The sequence below is a fragment of the Manis javanica genome, chromosome 5, assembly GCF_040802235.1.
Source record: "Manis javanica isolate MJ-LG chromosome 5, MJ_LKY, whole genome shotgun sequence".
NCBI classification, from domain to species: Eukaryota; Metazoa; Chordata; class Mammalia; order Pholidota; family Manidae; genus Manis; species Manis javanica.
The window spans coordinates 161,265,596-161,280,834 of NC_133160.1; the positions used below are offsets into that span (position 1 = coordinate 161,265,596).

Sequence of the window (15,239 nt, forward strand, 5' to 3'; positions counted from 1 at the left end):
TCATCTGCATATTTGATGAGTGACATTGGTCTACCAAATAGTGCTGAAGCTATGTCTGGGATAGAGATAGAGGGCTGGGACAGATAGCGCCAGCAGGGAATCACAAGCAATTAGAGTAGAAGAGATGCCATGGAAATTTCCTGAAGCTCTGCATTAAGCAAAGGCAGACTGAGTCCAAATCAGGTATCATTTTAGATGGAGCTAATTTGGGGGATTAGATAACTTACTTGGCATGGAGACAGGAGATCTGAGAGAGGATTAACCCAAGCTGGCATCATAGGAAAATGAATTAATAGAGTTGTGTACTCTACAAGTGAGCTTTTTCCAGAGAAATAGAACCAATAGGTTGTGTGTGTGTGTGTGATGTATACAAAGACAGAGAGAGTGAGAAAGAGAGACAGAAAGAGAGACAGAAATGGAGAAGGAAAGAGAGAGATAGAATTTTTTTATTCAAGAATTGGTTTGCATAATGAACCAATGGTAGAGACTTGCAAGTTCAAACTCTGCAGGATAGGCGGGCCTTCTGGAGATCCGGGGAAGAGCTGCAGTTTGAGTCCAGTGGCAGTTTGCTTGCAGAATTCCAAATCCCTTAGGGGAGAACAGGCTTTTTATACAGGCCTTCAACTGATGGGATGAGGCACACCCCACGGTGGAGGGCAATCTGCTTTACTCACAGTCTTCTGACTTAATCATTAGTTCCATCCAAGAAAAAAATTTCATCCAAAAACCTTCACAGAAACATCTAAAATAGACCAAATATCGGGGCACTATGGCCTAGCCAAGTCACCATATATAATTAATCATCACAGTTTCACTTAGGAAAACCCAGCACAAAATAGCTGGGCTTATCTATGTGTTATTAGAGCAACATTCTAATTCCAGTGGGTATTCACATGCTTCCAAGCCCTCCTGGTAATGTCATCCCATGTACCTCCCTCTCATTAATGACTCATCCTGGAATGCCCTTCTCTAACCCTACTTCACCACTGGAAAAAGTCTACTCATCTTCCAAAGTTCAGATCAACTGTCAACTCTGTGATACTCTTTAATATCACACCACATCCCTATGAATTAATTCCTTCTTTGGTCCTTTTCGCGCGTACTATTATATCATCAGTCACATTGCCTTGCAATTGCTTGCCCACCAAGCAGCAGATTAGCAACGTGGTTACAAGTATAAACTCCAGTCCTCAACTTCCCTGATTGAATTTCTAATCTCAGCAAGCTCCCACCCTCTCTATGCTTTAGTTTCTTCGTCTTTAAAATGGGACTAAAGTATTATGGACAATATGAATTTGTAGTGAGGACTTAACATGTAAAACTCTTAGAACAGTGTCTAGTATGTAGTAACCACTTAAAAAAAGAGGTGGGTACTTTCACTCATTGTCATTGTTGCTGAGTCCTGTGTCATGTGTAAAGATTAGGTGTTTCTGGAGGGCAGGACATTATGTTATGCCTCTTTGCAACCCCCAGTATTGTCTGGAATAGAGCAGGGTTGTGTAGGCATTTATTGGAGTGTTCAGTACCTTATATTTGCAGAGAGCTCTAATTGTAGATGCATATTACATTGATACAAAAGCTGGCAGCATTGCCACACATATAAACTTCTTTACAACCTCATGAGATTGTTACTATCCCCATTTTATGGATGAAGAAGTAGACAGTAAGTGATCCATCCACTGTCATGCACAGCTGGCAAGTGACAGAATCTCCAACTCCACCCCAGTGAAAGAGAAGGACAGAGACGCCAGAAATCTGGGAACATTTCCTTTTCTGGCCCCGGGACCACCCTCCCTCCTTCTGCTTCCTCTTCTTACTGCCAAGAACTGGACATTCCGGCCTGCAGGCCTGCAAAAACCCGGTGTCTCCATTCGCACTACAAAACTGACTTAGGAAAAGGTGTGAGCAGGAGAAGGTGATTAATACAAGATATCCTCAGCTGTGACTGTGGCCTCTTCTATTTTGGTCTGAATCTCTGGGAGGGGAATTTGACTGATTGCCACCACAACCAAGTTTGCAGCATGGGCCGAGGCGCTGGCCACGCAGATCCAAAACGACTCCTCGTACTGTTCTTCCACCACCACGAAGCGAAAGAGCTTCTCCTGGAAGTTGGCGATTCGTTCTGTGAGGTCGTGAAATTTCACCGCGGCCATGAAGCTGGCTATGGCCAGTGCCACGACTCCGCCTGAAACCCCAAAACGTCACTCTCATTCACAGCTCCTTTTTGCAGATGTAATAACTCTACGCGAGGAGGCATTTCTGTGGCACAGGCAACAAACTGGCTTTGGATTTTTAAAATTATTAGGGAACATGAATATGAATTACCTTTTAAAAGCAGCAAATAACTTACACAGTAGGTTAAGGGCAAGAGATGTGGGAGAGAGAGAAGCTTCCTATCAGATTGACTTTGAATCTTGACCTCTCTAATATCCTCCCTTATTCAAGCCAGGGTATCTGCGTTTGGATAAATTCAATCTCTAGATATTTTAGCATTTAGATGTAGTTAAGGCTATGTGGGAAGGGATAAGAACACCTTAGTGTAGGGATTGGGGTTTCAGTGGAGGGCTAGACTGTTCTCTCCTCTTTAATGATCCTTTTTCCTTGTTTGGAATGAGAAAAGATGGAAAAAGTAGAGAAGGATTCCAAACTGCATATGCTTCCCTACCTGTTGCTCCAAACTCTAACCTTCTGGTGTTCCTTCCCATCCTCTCCCTCTCTCTCTATTTTTCTATTGCCTTGATTTTTATTAATATTTTAAAAACACATTTATTATCCTTTTGGTTTAGGTTATTACATCTTCACTGAAGAAAATTTGGACATCAGAGAAAAAAATCATAAAGGTGAAAATAGAAATTTACTTTTATCCTAAAAGCCAGGTATAAAATAAACACTTTGAGCATTTTAAGTATTATTTCTTTACACTTCTTTCTCTTTAACAAAATTGTATTATGGATCTCTTACCATTTTACACTTGATTTTTTTCCCCTTAAACATTTTCCTATGTCGTTAAATTTTCTACTACAGCACCATTCTAAACTGGTGCATGATGTTTTCCTAATGACACACAATTAAGTAATTTCTTTAAATTTAATAAAGTGTGACCTTATTTCTGTACATCTAGATTGCTTCTAAGTTTTTGGTATAAAATGCTGCAGGAAACACATTTTTATGTGCATTTTGTGCTCTTCTCCACCTATTTCCTTAGCAGAAATCCCTATTTGGAATTGTTTAATCAAAGGAAATTCATTTTTTTATCCCTTTCGATATTAAAATTTTGTGAAATTGCTTTTTAAAAATATTCTCAGCAGTAGAGCTTGAGAATTCCATCTCTCTGAGGAAGGAAATTGACACAGATAAACATTTATTTAAAAAGCAGGATTGAGCACTGTTTATATGCCAGCCGGTGAGGATTCATGAAGTAGTTTTGGTGGGGGTGAGCCATGTAGATAAGCAATTCTACAGGGTGGCCACAGTTTGCACACATAGGTAAATACACAAAAATTGATTTACTGACATTACACTACAATACATGTTTTACATGATAAAACACCATTAGCTATTTTTATACTTTATGGTCACCCTGTATAGGGCTAAGGTAGTGAGGGTTTTGCCACAATAATATCTTGGTCATTTGAGCTGGGTTTTCTAAAACGCTCTCATTACTTGAGATTTTATTATTTTTATTACCTATAATTCTTATAAGTACATAACTAAATGTGAATTAATTTCTCTGTTTCAATATGCACCCAGTCAACACACACACACCTTTTGTCTTGGTTTCGGTCTTGGAAGATAGATCACAATGGTCATAAGTGATATCATGGATTAATGAAAGACAAAGGGCTTAAATTCAACTGTACCTGGGTTGGAATCCCACTCATCACTGTGTGACTTTCGGTGTAGCTTTTAACTTCTCTGAGCTTCATACTCTTTATCAGTAAATGATCTAATAATATTGCCTCACAGGGAAGTTGTGAGGTGTAAACAAAATAAGCCATGCAAAATCCTAGGTCCCTTCTCTCTCACGGTTTGTGAGGGCTCCTCCCCACTCCCTGGAGGCTGTTCCATCTCTGCCCTCCACATCCACATCTTCACCCCCATTTCCCTGTCTCTCTCTCTTCTCCTCTCACCCTGACTTCTCTTTGCTGCTCTAAGTCCTCAGCCACTCACACATCCTAACAATTTGGCTCTTAGTTGTGACAGACACCCTGCAACTTTCAGTAAAGAGGACATTCATGCCCAGCAGGAAGGTCACAGACCCTGGGAAGTGAGGGGATGACATGGGGCATTTTGATTCCTTTACACTTTGTGCCCATCTACTTGGGACTCAGCCTGGTGATGGCGTGGACATGAATTTCTCTCCCCAGGGGCTTTCCTTACCTGCAAGGACATTCCATAGGCAGATGCCCCCGGGGCCACTGACTGCCCTGTAGGGAACCTGGACCATGTTGAGGATGGCAAAGCCCATGCTGACCAGAGACAGAGCCAAGGCCAGGAAGAGGAGCAGCAGGACCATCACGTGGAGGCCGGCGTTGAGCTCCCTCACCAGGTGTGGGAAGACTGGGGAGAGAAGACACAGCCAATATTTCAACGTCAGAGCTTGGCTCGAGTTTCTAAGTCCAAGCTTGCTTACCGTGCAGCCTTTAACAGTGGGGATCGTGGGCAGGCAGCAAGGGCTGGGTTTTCAAAAAGCACGAGACTTCCCGAGATGGAGTCATAGCCCCCAGATTTGTCACTTGTCAGCTGAATGACAATTCTCTTCTCTCTTCCTTGGAGCGGATGCAAAATCAAAATATGCCCCAGTTGGCAATTTAAGTTGCATGGACCACAAAGCCCTGGGGTTTGGTTGTGAGATGATGCACATAAGCCCTGGATGGTGTCTCTTTAGCCAAGGAGGCTGGCAAAAGTCAGTTAAAGAAGGCTGATCACAGAGCTTTCATCTGAGTCAGATTGTTGCCTCATTCACTCCAAGAGGTGTAAGAGGTCCCCTGTGTATCTGTGGAGTGTAAAAGGTTGTAGCACAGTGAAGTCTAGATCTGGCATCCAAAGACCTGAGTTCAAATCCCAGTTTTGCTGATGTGCCACAACAATAGAATAGGATCCTCTGGAACCTGCCTTCCCTATCCGTCTTACAAGGTTGTTGAGGTTATCAAATGAAGTGCATAGGAATAGTAATAGTGCCCATTTAGTGGGCATTAATGAGAAGCCAGGACCATCATTTTGGGTTCCTCATAATGACTCAGCAAGGCAGACATTATTTCCCCATGTATTATGGACTCTTCAGTCTCATGTTGCATAATACTCTATTAGAATATAAATTTTCCACATTAATGTGGCTGGATAACTTAGTGACATACTAATTTGTATTGGTTTTTTCTCTATTTGCTACCCCACACCAGCTGTAAAGATGAAATGATATAGAAAACTCCAAACACTGCCCAGCAAAGAGTCAGTTTGAAAAAATGGCAACTGTCGTCGTCGCCATTATTATTTTTACTCTCTGACTTGGGAAGAGCCATGTGCCTTCTCAGAGCCTCAGTTTCCTCACCAGTACAATGGGGTCAGTGATATGAATTGAGCATCTTCAACATTTACCGAGCACAGTCATGGGCTGGGCCTTTTACCTCTATTATTTCATTCATCCCTTGTGAGAAGATGAGGTAGAGTTTATCGAACTCCTTTCTCACAGGCTTGGAGACACATTAAGTCCCTTATCTTTGGGCAAGGTGACCCTGAGCTCTATGTAGGATTAAAATCCTTTATACCATATGGTAGATGGAGTGGAGAGTCATTGTTTTGGATACTTAGAAATGAAGAATTTAAAATGGTGAAAGCTAAAGCCCTGGGCACACCCTTTCCTCTGCAGCTACTACAAGGTTCCCCCTCAACACCTCATTTTGGGAGCTCCACCTTCCCTGCTTCATCATTTGATATCACTGACCTGCCGCTGCTAGTTAGGAGTCCAAGTTCTCTTGGCTCCACTCACTCCCCAAACCGTTTTCCCCTCTGGCCTCTTTGCTAGCTCACCTGCCTCCCTTTAAACACAGACATTGGTGGTCCCAAGCTGGAGACCTAGAATTTTTGTTCTTTTCCCTTTAAAGTGTCCTTTCCATCCGGAAGTTTCCAGACACTCCATGTTTACGTCTTTAGTTCTGATCTAACTTTCCAGCTCTGTATTTCCATTTATATTTATCTCTAGGTGGTTATCTCATTGGCACTGGAAACTTTACCCTGGAAAATGAGCTTCTTTCCAAGAGATTTTTCTTTGAGAGCCTTCCCTCTAACCTTTGCTTTTCTTCCATCTCTGTGTCCCTTAGGGTTTTTTTCTCTTTTCTTTTCAAACTCTCAGCCCCTTTTTCTTCCAAACATGGTAGCTTATGCCTCATTACCTAATTGTTTCATTATCCCCTTTCTTGCTTATGCAATCCAGCATGAATAACTAGCATTATAATCCTTACCAAACACATAAAATAGAAGATAATCACCCATGTGATTCACAAAGGTCAAAAGTTTGCTGATGCATTGAGATGATGAAAATGTAGGGAAGGAGGCTCAGTAAAACTTGCAGGGTATTAATTCATATCAAACTCCTTAGAGAGCGATTTGACAAAGTCTATCAAAGCAATTTCACTTCTAGGAAAAGCACCTCCACATGTACTCAAAGTTGTATATATTGGAAATTCATCAGAGGAGCAAAAGGTTGGAGAGCAACCAAAATATGAATCAAAGGATTGCTATAATAAATTAAGCTGCAGCCACACAATGCAATTTTCAAAAAGAATTAATCATATCCATATAATAATATGAATCCATCTCCAGAACTGATTCAATAAAAACTGAGAAATAACCCTATTAGGATGATGGGGGAGAAGGAATTTGGGGCATATGTAGTGATGTGGGGAGGGGTGGAGAAAGAATACCTAATCCTTAGCTTCCAAAGTGGGAAATGTATTGACTATATAAAAAAAATCTTAATTTGGCAAAGGTTGAATCTCATTCAGCCCCCACATTCACAGGCCATGCCTCAATCTCCAGATCTCCCAGTTAATTAAGATATTAGTATTTTTCACGTATGTCATTATTTAAAAATTCAAATCTTTTGGTTCCTTCCATGAATGATTATTATTATTTTTTAGCAATAGATCCTTCTTTAATACTCAAATTGAAAGTCAGAAATAAGACACAGAATACATGTCCCAACATGCCTTAAACAAACATGTTTTGTCACAGCATATATAAACTTCATGTAAAATAATTCATTATATAAGGGGCCTCTGTTATTTTTAATCCTGAGTGCTTTTAGGAAATATAATTACAAAGAACTCCACAACCCAACTTTGTATATATGAAGTATGACATAGTTTTTAATCCATTATAAAATGACACTATTTCATTCAGCTTCACAACCATCTTTAAGTTTAGAGTCCCTGCTCTTTATTAGCAAGGAAGCAAGAAAACCAAGCCTCTGGGAAGCCCAGTGATTTGCTCAGGGTCATAGAACCAGTAACTTTGAAGTCATATAACTAGTAACTAGTAAGTAGAACATGGCTTGTTTGACTTCAAAGCTGCGGTCCTTTCAACTCTACCACACTGACAAAATAAACTGATTTGCTTTGTGAATAATTTTGAAGCTTCTATACAAAGCATTACATTGGGAATTGTTTGTGAATGATTTTTTGAGGGGTGCCTCCACCTTTGGTCCTGTCACACAGGGTGGTCCCAGGAAAACTGTTGCTTGCTGGCCTTTCATATTTATACCCAGTTTCCAAAAGTTTTAGATGCATCTGACTTACTGGTTAAATTTATGTTTCCAGCTTGAAATCTATGGCCATGAAAGCATATGATCCATGGTGATAAATAATGGAGTGCAGAGTATGTGCCAGGCACAAACACATATTCTGTTAATCGTCGTGGCAACCTTCTGTCACTCTTACAAATGAAGAAATGAAAAGTTAAATTTCTTACCCATGGTCTCTCAAGCCAAGAAGTGCTAGCTTTACTACTTAGCTATAGGACTTCTAGTAGAAAAATCAGATACTTTGGATAAGTAAAGATTTGAAGTTTTAATGCTAGTACAGCTAGAATTAGAGAGGTCTTATATGAATTTGAATAAATACTCTCATTTTGTATACATTGGAGTCACCTCACTTGAATACCAGAAGTGATCAATCATTCTATCAGCATCTAAAGTTAGATAATTATCGAATTATTGGATAACTTGTTTGCTCTGATCCCAGCAAAACCCAGCAGTCCCTTTTGCACCAGTAAGGCAAATAAGAAAAGACAAGATTTGAAGTCAGACCTAGGTCTTGGCTGCTGATGGAATACTTGTGGGGTGGGAGGTGGACTGGGAACCAGACAGCAGGCACAATGTTGGGTACTTTTACAGAAATTACTTCATTAATTGACTTCTCTGTTTATCAGTTTCTTCATCAGCAAAACAAGCATGATAAAATCTCTCCTCTGGCATACTAAAGTTTTAAAGGAAATGCACTAGAGGGGGCAGCTTGAGACGTGAATGTGTCATATGCCCAGAACTCACTATTGTGCTTCTCCTTTCCCAGATGGCAAGCCCTTGTCTGTTCTGGCCATCCCTGTTTTCCTATTGGTGCTGGGCCCCTCAATACTCAATAGCACAGACGAATGTGCTAAATTTCTGTTCCACATTTTCCTTTCTCAACTGCTCAAACTGCTAGGTTAACTTGTTTTTCTTTCAAAAGATCTGGGTATAAAAATGGACCTTAATTATGGCTGTGATTAATACTTCTTTGGTTTTCTCCATGATTGGTTTGGGAATTGATTTTCTTGGGTGATTGATGGGAAATCTCTGTGAAGGTGAGCAGAGAGGGTCTTCTAATGAGACCCTACTGCACAGTTCACAGAGCACGTTCCAACCACCCATGTCCTCACATCTGAATATGGGCCTTGGGGTTAGGATTTTTTTTCTACAGATCAACAGGGACAGATGCAGGTAAATGCTGATTCCAGCTGGAGGATGGAGGCTCTGATACACCCTGTAGGTGCTCACACAGGTATGTTGTGCTGGCACCAGGAGCCGTAAATCTAAAGGTAGAGGGATTCACCCTGGAGCTAGAGAATGTTGTAACAGATGCAGTCTCCCTGAGCCAGACAGATCAGGAGGAACCTTGCCCCAGCTCCCGATGAGCATTTTCAAAGAGAATCATATCAAGAGCACTGTGAATGGACATTAACATACCCTCCTCTAGGAGCCCCCCATCCCCAGGGCAGGCAGAAACAAACCTTTCTTGAATATTATCCTATTCAGGGATAATATTAAAACCGCGTTATGATTCACATCATTCTGCTGTGATGCTTCAGAGAGCAGTCCATGTTAGATGAACCCAGGGAACTGTCTCCATGGGCATCCCTCAGAGAAGGAATAGGAAGGAGGGAGGAGGGAAAGGAACATTCATTGAGATCCTCCAGTGGGCAAACAGTGGTCATTTGCTTCTGGTTTCCAGCAGGAGGTTATTGACATTTCTGTGAGCTGGGATGGCAGGGGTTTCATTAGCCCCAAGTGCAAGGGCCCCTCCTTTGCCTGCTCCCCTTTGGCCCTCTCCTACTGCAATGTTGGTCTGTGCTTTAGCTGCTCCTCCAGAAACAGTGCTTGGTGACTTCCTGGATTATACTATGGTCATCATCTGCCATCTCACACCCTCTGCTTTGGGTGGCCTTGCAGCCACCGCCCCTAAAATGATATGCTGAAGTCATGACATCCAGCACTTCAGAATATGGCTTTATTTGGAAATAGGGTTTTTGCAGAGTTAAGTTAAAATAAGGTCATTGGGGGGCCCTAATCCAATACAACTGGTGTCCTTATAGAAAGGGGAAATTTGGACACCAAGACATGCACACAGGGAAGATAATGTGAAGAAATACAAGGAACACACCATGTTAGGATTAGAGTCATGCTGCTGCAAGCCAGGGAATGTCTGGGACCACCAGACGCTCCTTCTCCCATGCGCTTCAAGGGAGCATGGCCCTCTTGACATCCTGATACCAGTGGGTCAAATGGCAGAATATCGGGAATCACCTGCCTAGCCTGAGCCTGTTTATTATCAATGGATGTCTCAGAGCCTCCAGTGGATTCAGGGCAAAGGATGGAGAGATAATGGCAATTGGGGTGCTTTGTTATGGCAGCCCTGGGGCCACCCTCCCAGTAGTTTGGGTGACGGCTCCATCATTTCTGACAGCAGCTGTCTGCTCTTGATCACCACCACCTCCCCACTACGGTTTGCTGAGTTCCAGAACAGTAAGGACTACTAGGTGAACCCTCTTTGGGAAAGCTGCCAGTCATGAATTTCAGAAGGAGCAGCTTGTGGTAGAAGGTAGGAATTCTGGGGTCAGGCTACCCTGGGTGGGGGTCTGACTCAGGTACTCCTTACTCTGTGACCTTCAGCAAGTTGTTTAACCTCTCTGAACCTCAGTTTTCTCCTTCTATCTGGCAGGGTTATGCAGGATTAGTACAGCACAGGTCACCAGTCTGACATCTTGCATATGAACATTCAGTACAAATGAATTTAAAAGTACTTTATAGGTACACAGTCAAGCAATGTTTTTTGAGTGCCTAGCACAGGCTAGGCACTGTTCTGGAGGCTTGGGATCATCAATGAACAAAACAAGACCTTGCCCTCATGACACTACATTCTAAAGGGCTGGAGACAGATAATAAATAATAAACATAACAGATAAATAAATTAGTATGTAAGAGGCAACTATGGTGACATGATATATCATGCTATATAATTACCATGGGCTATTTTTATCATATTCCCTAAGCACTGTCTTGCTTATTAAAGTCTTTGGATTATTGCTGCTGTTGAATCTGTCACTCCCTTGTTGAACTTTGAAACTTCCTTTAGGAGGTTTGTTAATTTTAGTCACCTTTGGCAATTTAAAATTTTGTGCCATTCCCCTATTAAGAATTTTTTGTGTGGTTTTGAAACAATCTCAAATTTCAGAAAAATTGCAAGAACGGTACAAAGAAGTTTTTTTTTTCTTCTGAGCCATTTGAGGATAAATTTCCCCTTCATCACTTAATACTTTAGGGTCTATTTCCTCAAAAAGGCCATCCTCTTAGATAACCCCAATCATTTGGTTAGCACTGGTACATGACTGATGCCTCATTCAAGTTCTATCAATTGTCCTGGTGATGTCTTTTAAGGAAAAGAGACCCAGTTCAGGGTCAAGTACTGCATATAGCTGTCATGGTCTCCTTGTAGCATACCTTTTATTTTTATTTGTTTATGTATACTTGTGTTTTTAGCTTTTTATGTTATGCTTTCAACGGAGCTATTTTTCTAATATCCTTGTCCCAGAAATTTTTTTCTTGACTGTATATGTAACAAATACATAGTCTCTTCATGTATATAAATGATGTCAATTTGTACTATTTTATTTATCAATGGTTCCAGCTTTCTGTCTTTCTACACTGAATAAGATACCTGGGCCAGGATCCTTGAAAGTACAATTCTGAAATTCAAAAATCAAATAATGAATACAATTTCCTATTCCCTTTGCATTAACCTTATGTTATGATTTTGTAGGACACTGTTCTTACCAGTGATCCAATTGGTCCTCAAGGCTTGTAGAATATTGCCCTGCTTTGTTTTTTTCTTCTCTGCAGACCCTTCATAGGCCAGGCTTGGATTCCTGCTCTGTTTACATCCAGAGCAGCTCCGATGAGGCACTGGATGCCAGCCTACATCTGTGCCTGCTCATGTTCACAGAGGGCAGTCCAGTGCCCTGTAAAATCTGAGTTGGGCTCTAACAGGGCCAGTATGATTCCAGAGCCCAGGCACAGAAGTCCTTTGCTTTTTCTCAGAATGTTAGGCTTGTAGGTAAACAGAAGTGGAAGTGGTTACCAGGTTCTCTGCAGGTTCATTTCTGCACAAAGTCTGCACCTCAAAGTTGTTCTGGACTCAAAGTTGTTCTGGCTGAAAACCCTCAAGTCACATGGCTTGGGGCTGAGGTCGGGCTCTGCTGTTCCTGGCTGAGTGATCTTGGGCAAGTTATGTAATACCTCCAAGCCTCAGTGTAGTCCTCTGCAAAATGGGAACATTAATAATTCCTTTCTTATAAATTTGTTAAAGGGCTTAAAAGAGACAAGGCGTGTGAAGCACTTAGCAGAATGTCTGACACAGGTAAGCACTCAGTATTTTAATAGTTATTATCAATAGAGGTAACTACAAAGATATATGAATCCCTATTGCTAATGTTTCTATGAGCCTCTACAAAAGAAAAAGAAGTCTCTCAGTGCTGAACAAGAGCTGTAGCGTAGCTATGCACTTTGTCATTATTCCACAGTTTGAGGCAGCCATAGATTGCCACATTTAGATATAAGCACCTTACACATTTTAAAAAGTAAGTGTTCTAAAGCAGCTTTCATGCCCCAAACATACTCACTTGTGAATTGGGACTGGCGGCCTCCGAGCCCGCACTGGCGCACCTTACACCCTCGGAAGAGCCCGTAGTAAATGTCCCCAATGAACATGACCAGCTCCAGATCGGTGGCGTTGACCAGGTCCACTCCAGTCTGACAAAGGATTTTCCCACTGAGCCAGTGGGGCACTGCCAGGGCCACAATAATCAGGATGAAGGAGGAGAAGCTGAGTAAAGATGCCAGCCCATACCACACCTTTTTGAAGCATCCAGGCATGCTAGTGGGTGCAGGTCACTCCCCAGGTGTCCGAGTGACGGCAGGGGGTCACTGACATCTTCCGGACACTCTACAATCCCTTGCTCCAAGGGCAGCTTCTCCAAACACACCATTTCCAGATTCCAAGTCCATCCCCTGGTCCTCCCTCAGCGCCTGCCTCCGCAGGCCGTGTTTACTACAACCGCATCCGGAAGTCTCTGCAGAGACCGGCTTCACCCGATTCAAGTGTACAGGAGTGTGTCGCTGAAGGAGGTAACCCTATATCTGCCGGGAGACTAGTGTTTCAGCAGAGGGTTTAATCGTTCCTCATTTCAAGTGTATAAATAACCCTGGTGTGGACCTCTTAATGACAAGCAAGTTGTTAGCAGGCAAAACCAGGTAGATCTGACAATAAGGAGACATTAACCATTTCCTAAATATGTGTGGGGTAGAAGGAAAACCAAAATGGCACTTGAATATTGCCAATGACGCACATGGTATCAAATGTCAAACTCTGTGATGCGCGCCTGGGCATTTCTTTCTCTAAAATGTCACTGCTGTCAGAATCCCCATAACTGTTATTAATGCCATGAAATGACCTCTGTTCTCAAGGCTTTTAATTGAAATGTGTAAACAAGACCTATGATTCCTGGATTTATCACTGGGTGAATCTGCCGTAGGTAAAAGTGCAACGTGAGTCCGTTTGCAGCTGCTCGGGCAGCCAACCCCAACACTTAGATTCCTCTCCTCTGCCACCCTCTGCCTGTCGTGTCATCTGAAATGGGAAAGGAAAGTATTTTTCTAATATGTTGGCAAATAATAATCACCCTGCTGGGGTCATAATCTCTTCTAGTAGTGAAGATATGTGTCTTTTTCTTCTGATCTATAGGAATACAATACTCAGTAACTTCCATCTTATGTTGTGGCTTTTAAATTTTGACTTTTAGTTTATTGCTGACTGCCAACTTAATGTTATGTGAGACTGGCAATAGCCACTGTCAATAGCTTTCAGGAGCAACATTGGGCAGAAATGGCACAGTAAAATTCCTTGTTTGGTCACAAAATTCTGGAGGGCGGTTCAGAAGGTTGCACTGTTAACCAATAGAATGTACAGGAACCTCACTTGGAGAGAACTGAGGGGGCAGGGGGATATGGGAATGGAAGTATCAATTTTATTCTCTGTAACTGGGGTTCACGTCTGTGGTCTCTCCACAATGAAATTAAAGGAGTGTCTCTGAAGCTTGCACAGAACTGTGTCCTGTACAAAGCGCTTTAACCATATATTTGCTCACCTCTGATGCTGCAGCAACCGTTTGTGGTAGACTGGGGATGTACTTACTATTCTAGAGATTTCTCTCATGAGAATAGTGGATATCAAGGTTAGTGCTGGAGCTCAGCTCTTTGAAATACAACACTCACCTTCATCACAATGACCTTGAAATAGCAAATATTTTCTGGTAATGGGTTACAAAATACACATAAAAAAAGGCCTACAAGAATGCTTAGCACATTAGTAAGTGGCCAGGGTTAGTTATTCTTATTGTAACATTAAGCATGCCTTGAGATGGCAGAACATGTATCATACATTTGCATCACATTTACGCCACAAATTATGGACCTCTGATAATTTATGGTGTCTTAGGGGTTAAGAAACTATTTTTAGAAAAATTCAATGGGAGACAACTGATTTCCAATAAGCCCTTGCCATGCTGAATGGAGGTGTAGTGAAGCAGAACTCTATAGAAGACTTAGGTTCAAATAACTACTCTTCTGGGAAAGGGCCTGAGACTTTCATGCCTCAGTTTCCTAATCTGTCATACGATTGTTGTGCAGAGTAAAAAAGAAATAGCATATGCCCATTATTTAGCACAGTGAGTGCAATACTAAATATAGGCACTAAATAAATGGTGTCATCCTCTGCATCCAGTCTTCTAGCAATTCTGTTGCAGGCAATGAAGTTTCTGATAATAAAATCTGTTGTGGGATGCATCCTATTGCCTAACAAAGTATATCTGTGTGCCTTACTTTGCACAGTTTCATTGAGCAAACATCTGTGTGTCTGCTGTGTACAAGGCACTGTATGTGGGTGGAAGGTGACACAGACATGTATAATGTGGGATACTGCTGTCAAGAAGGTTACAATAGCGTTAGCACAATGATTCTCAACCAAGGGTGGTTTTGTCCCCCTAGGGGACATCGGGCTGTGTTTGGAGATATTTTTTGTTGTGATGATGGGAGGGGTAGGGAGCTGCCACTGGCATCTAGGAAGTAGAGACTGGAGATGTTGTAAACATCTCACAATACACAGGACAGCCCTCCCACCCCCTGCCCCACCATGCCTGCACAAAACTGATAGTTCTGTGGTTGAGGAACCTTGTACTAGGGGCCACAGGCCATGGGCAGTAACTAATTAACAAGAGAGAAAATGTCAGGCTCTATTGGTAAAGCAGGTGGTGCCATTTGTGGTGGGATTCAAATGTAGACCTGTGGACGTTTAATGTTTTTGTCAGATGGGGTCTTGCACATAGTCACGGGGTCCAAGGACAGTTTTTTAGGACTTTACATGGTGAAATTTGTGTCC

At 42.0% G+C, this 15,239-nt stretch overlaps 1 protein-coding gene across 1 annotated transcript; it reads right to left on the reverse strand.

Moving 5' to 3' along the window:
• Positions 1-467: 467 nt before the first annotated feature.
• CLRN2 (clarin 2) lies at positions 468-12,859 on the reverse strand. The gene is made up of 3 exons (XM_017665374.3): positions 12,427-12,859; positions 4,381-4,560; positions 468-2,185 (listed from the first exon to the last, which is right to left on the reverse strand). The coding sequence occupies exons 1-3, from the start codon at positions 12,677-12,679 to the stop codon at positions 1,920-1,922; spliced, it is 699 nt and encodes a 232-aa protein (XP_017520863.2). The 5' UTR covers positions 12,680-12,859; the 3' UTR covers positions 468-1,919.
• Between the last annotated feature and the right edge of the window lie 2,380 nt (positions 12,860-15,239).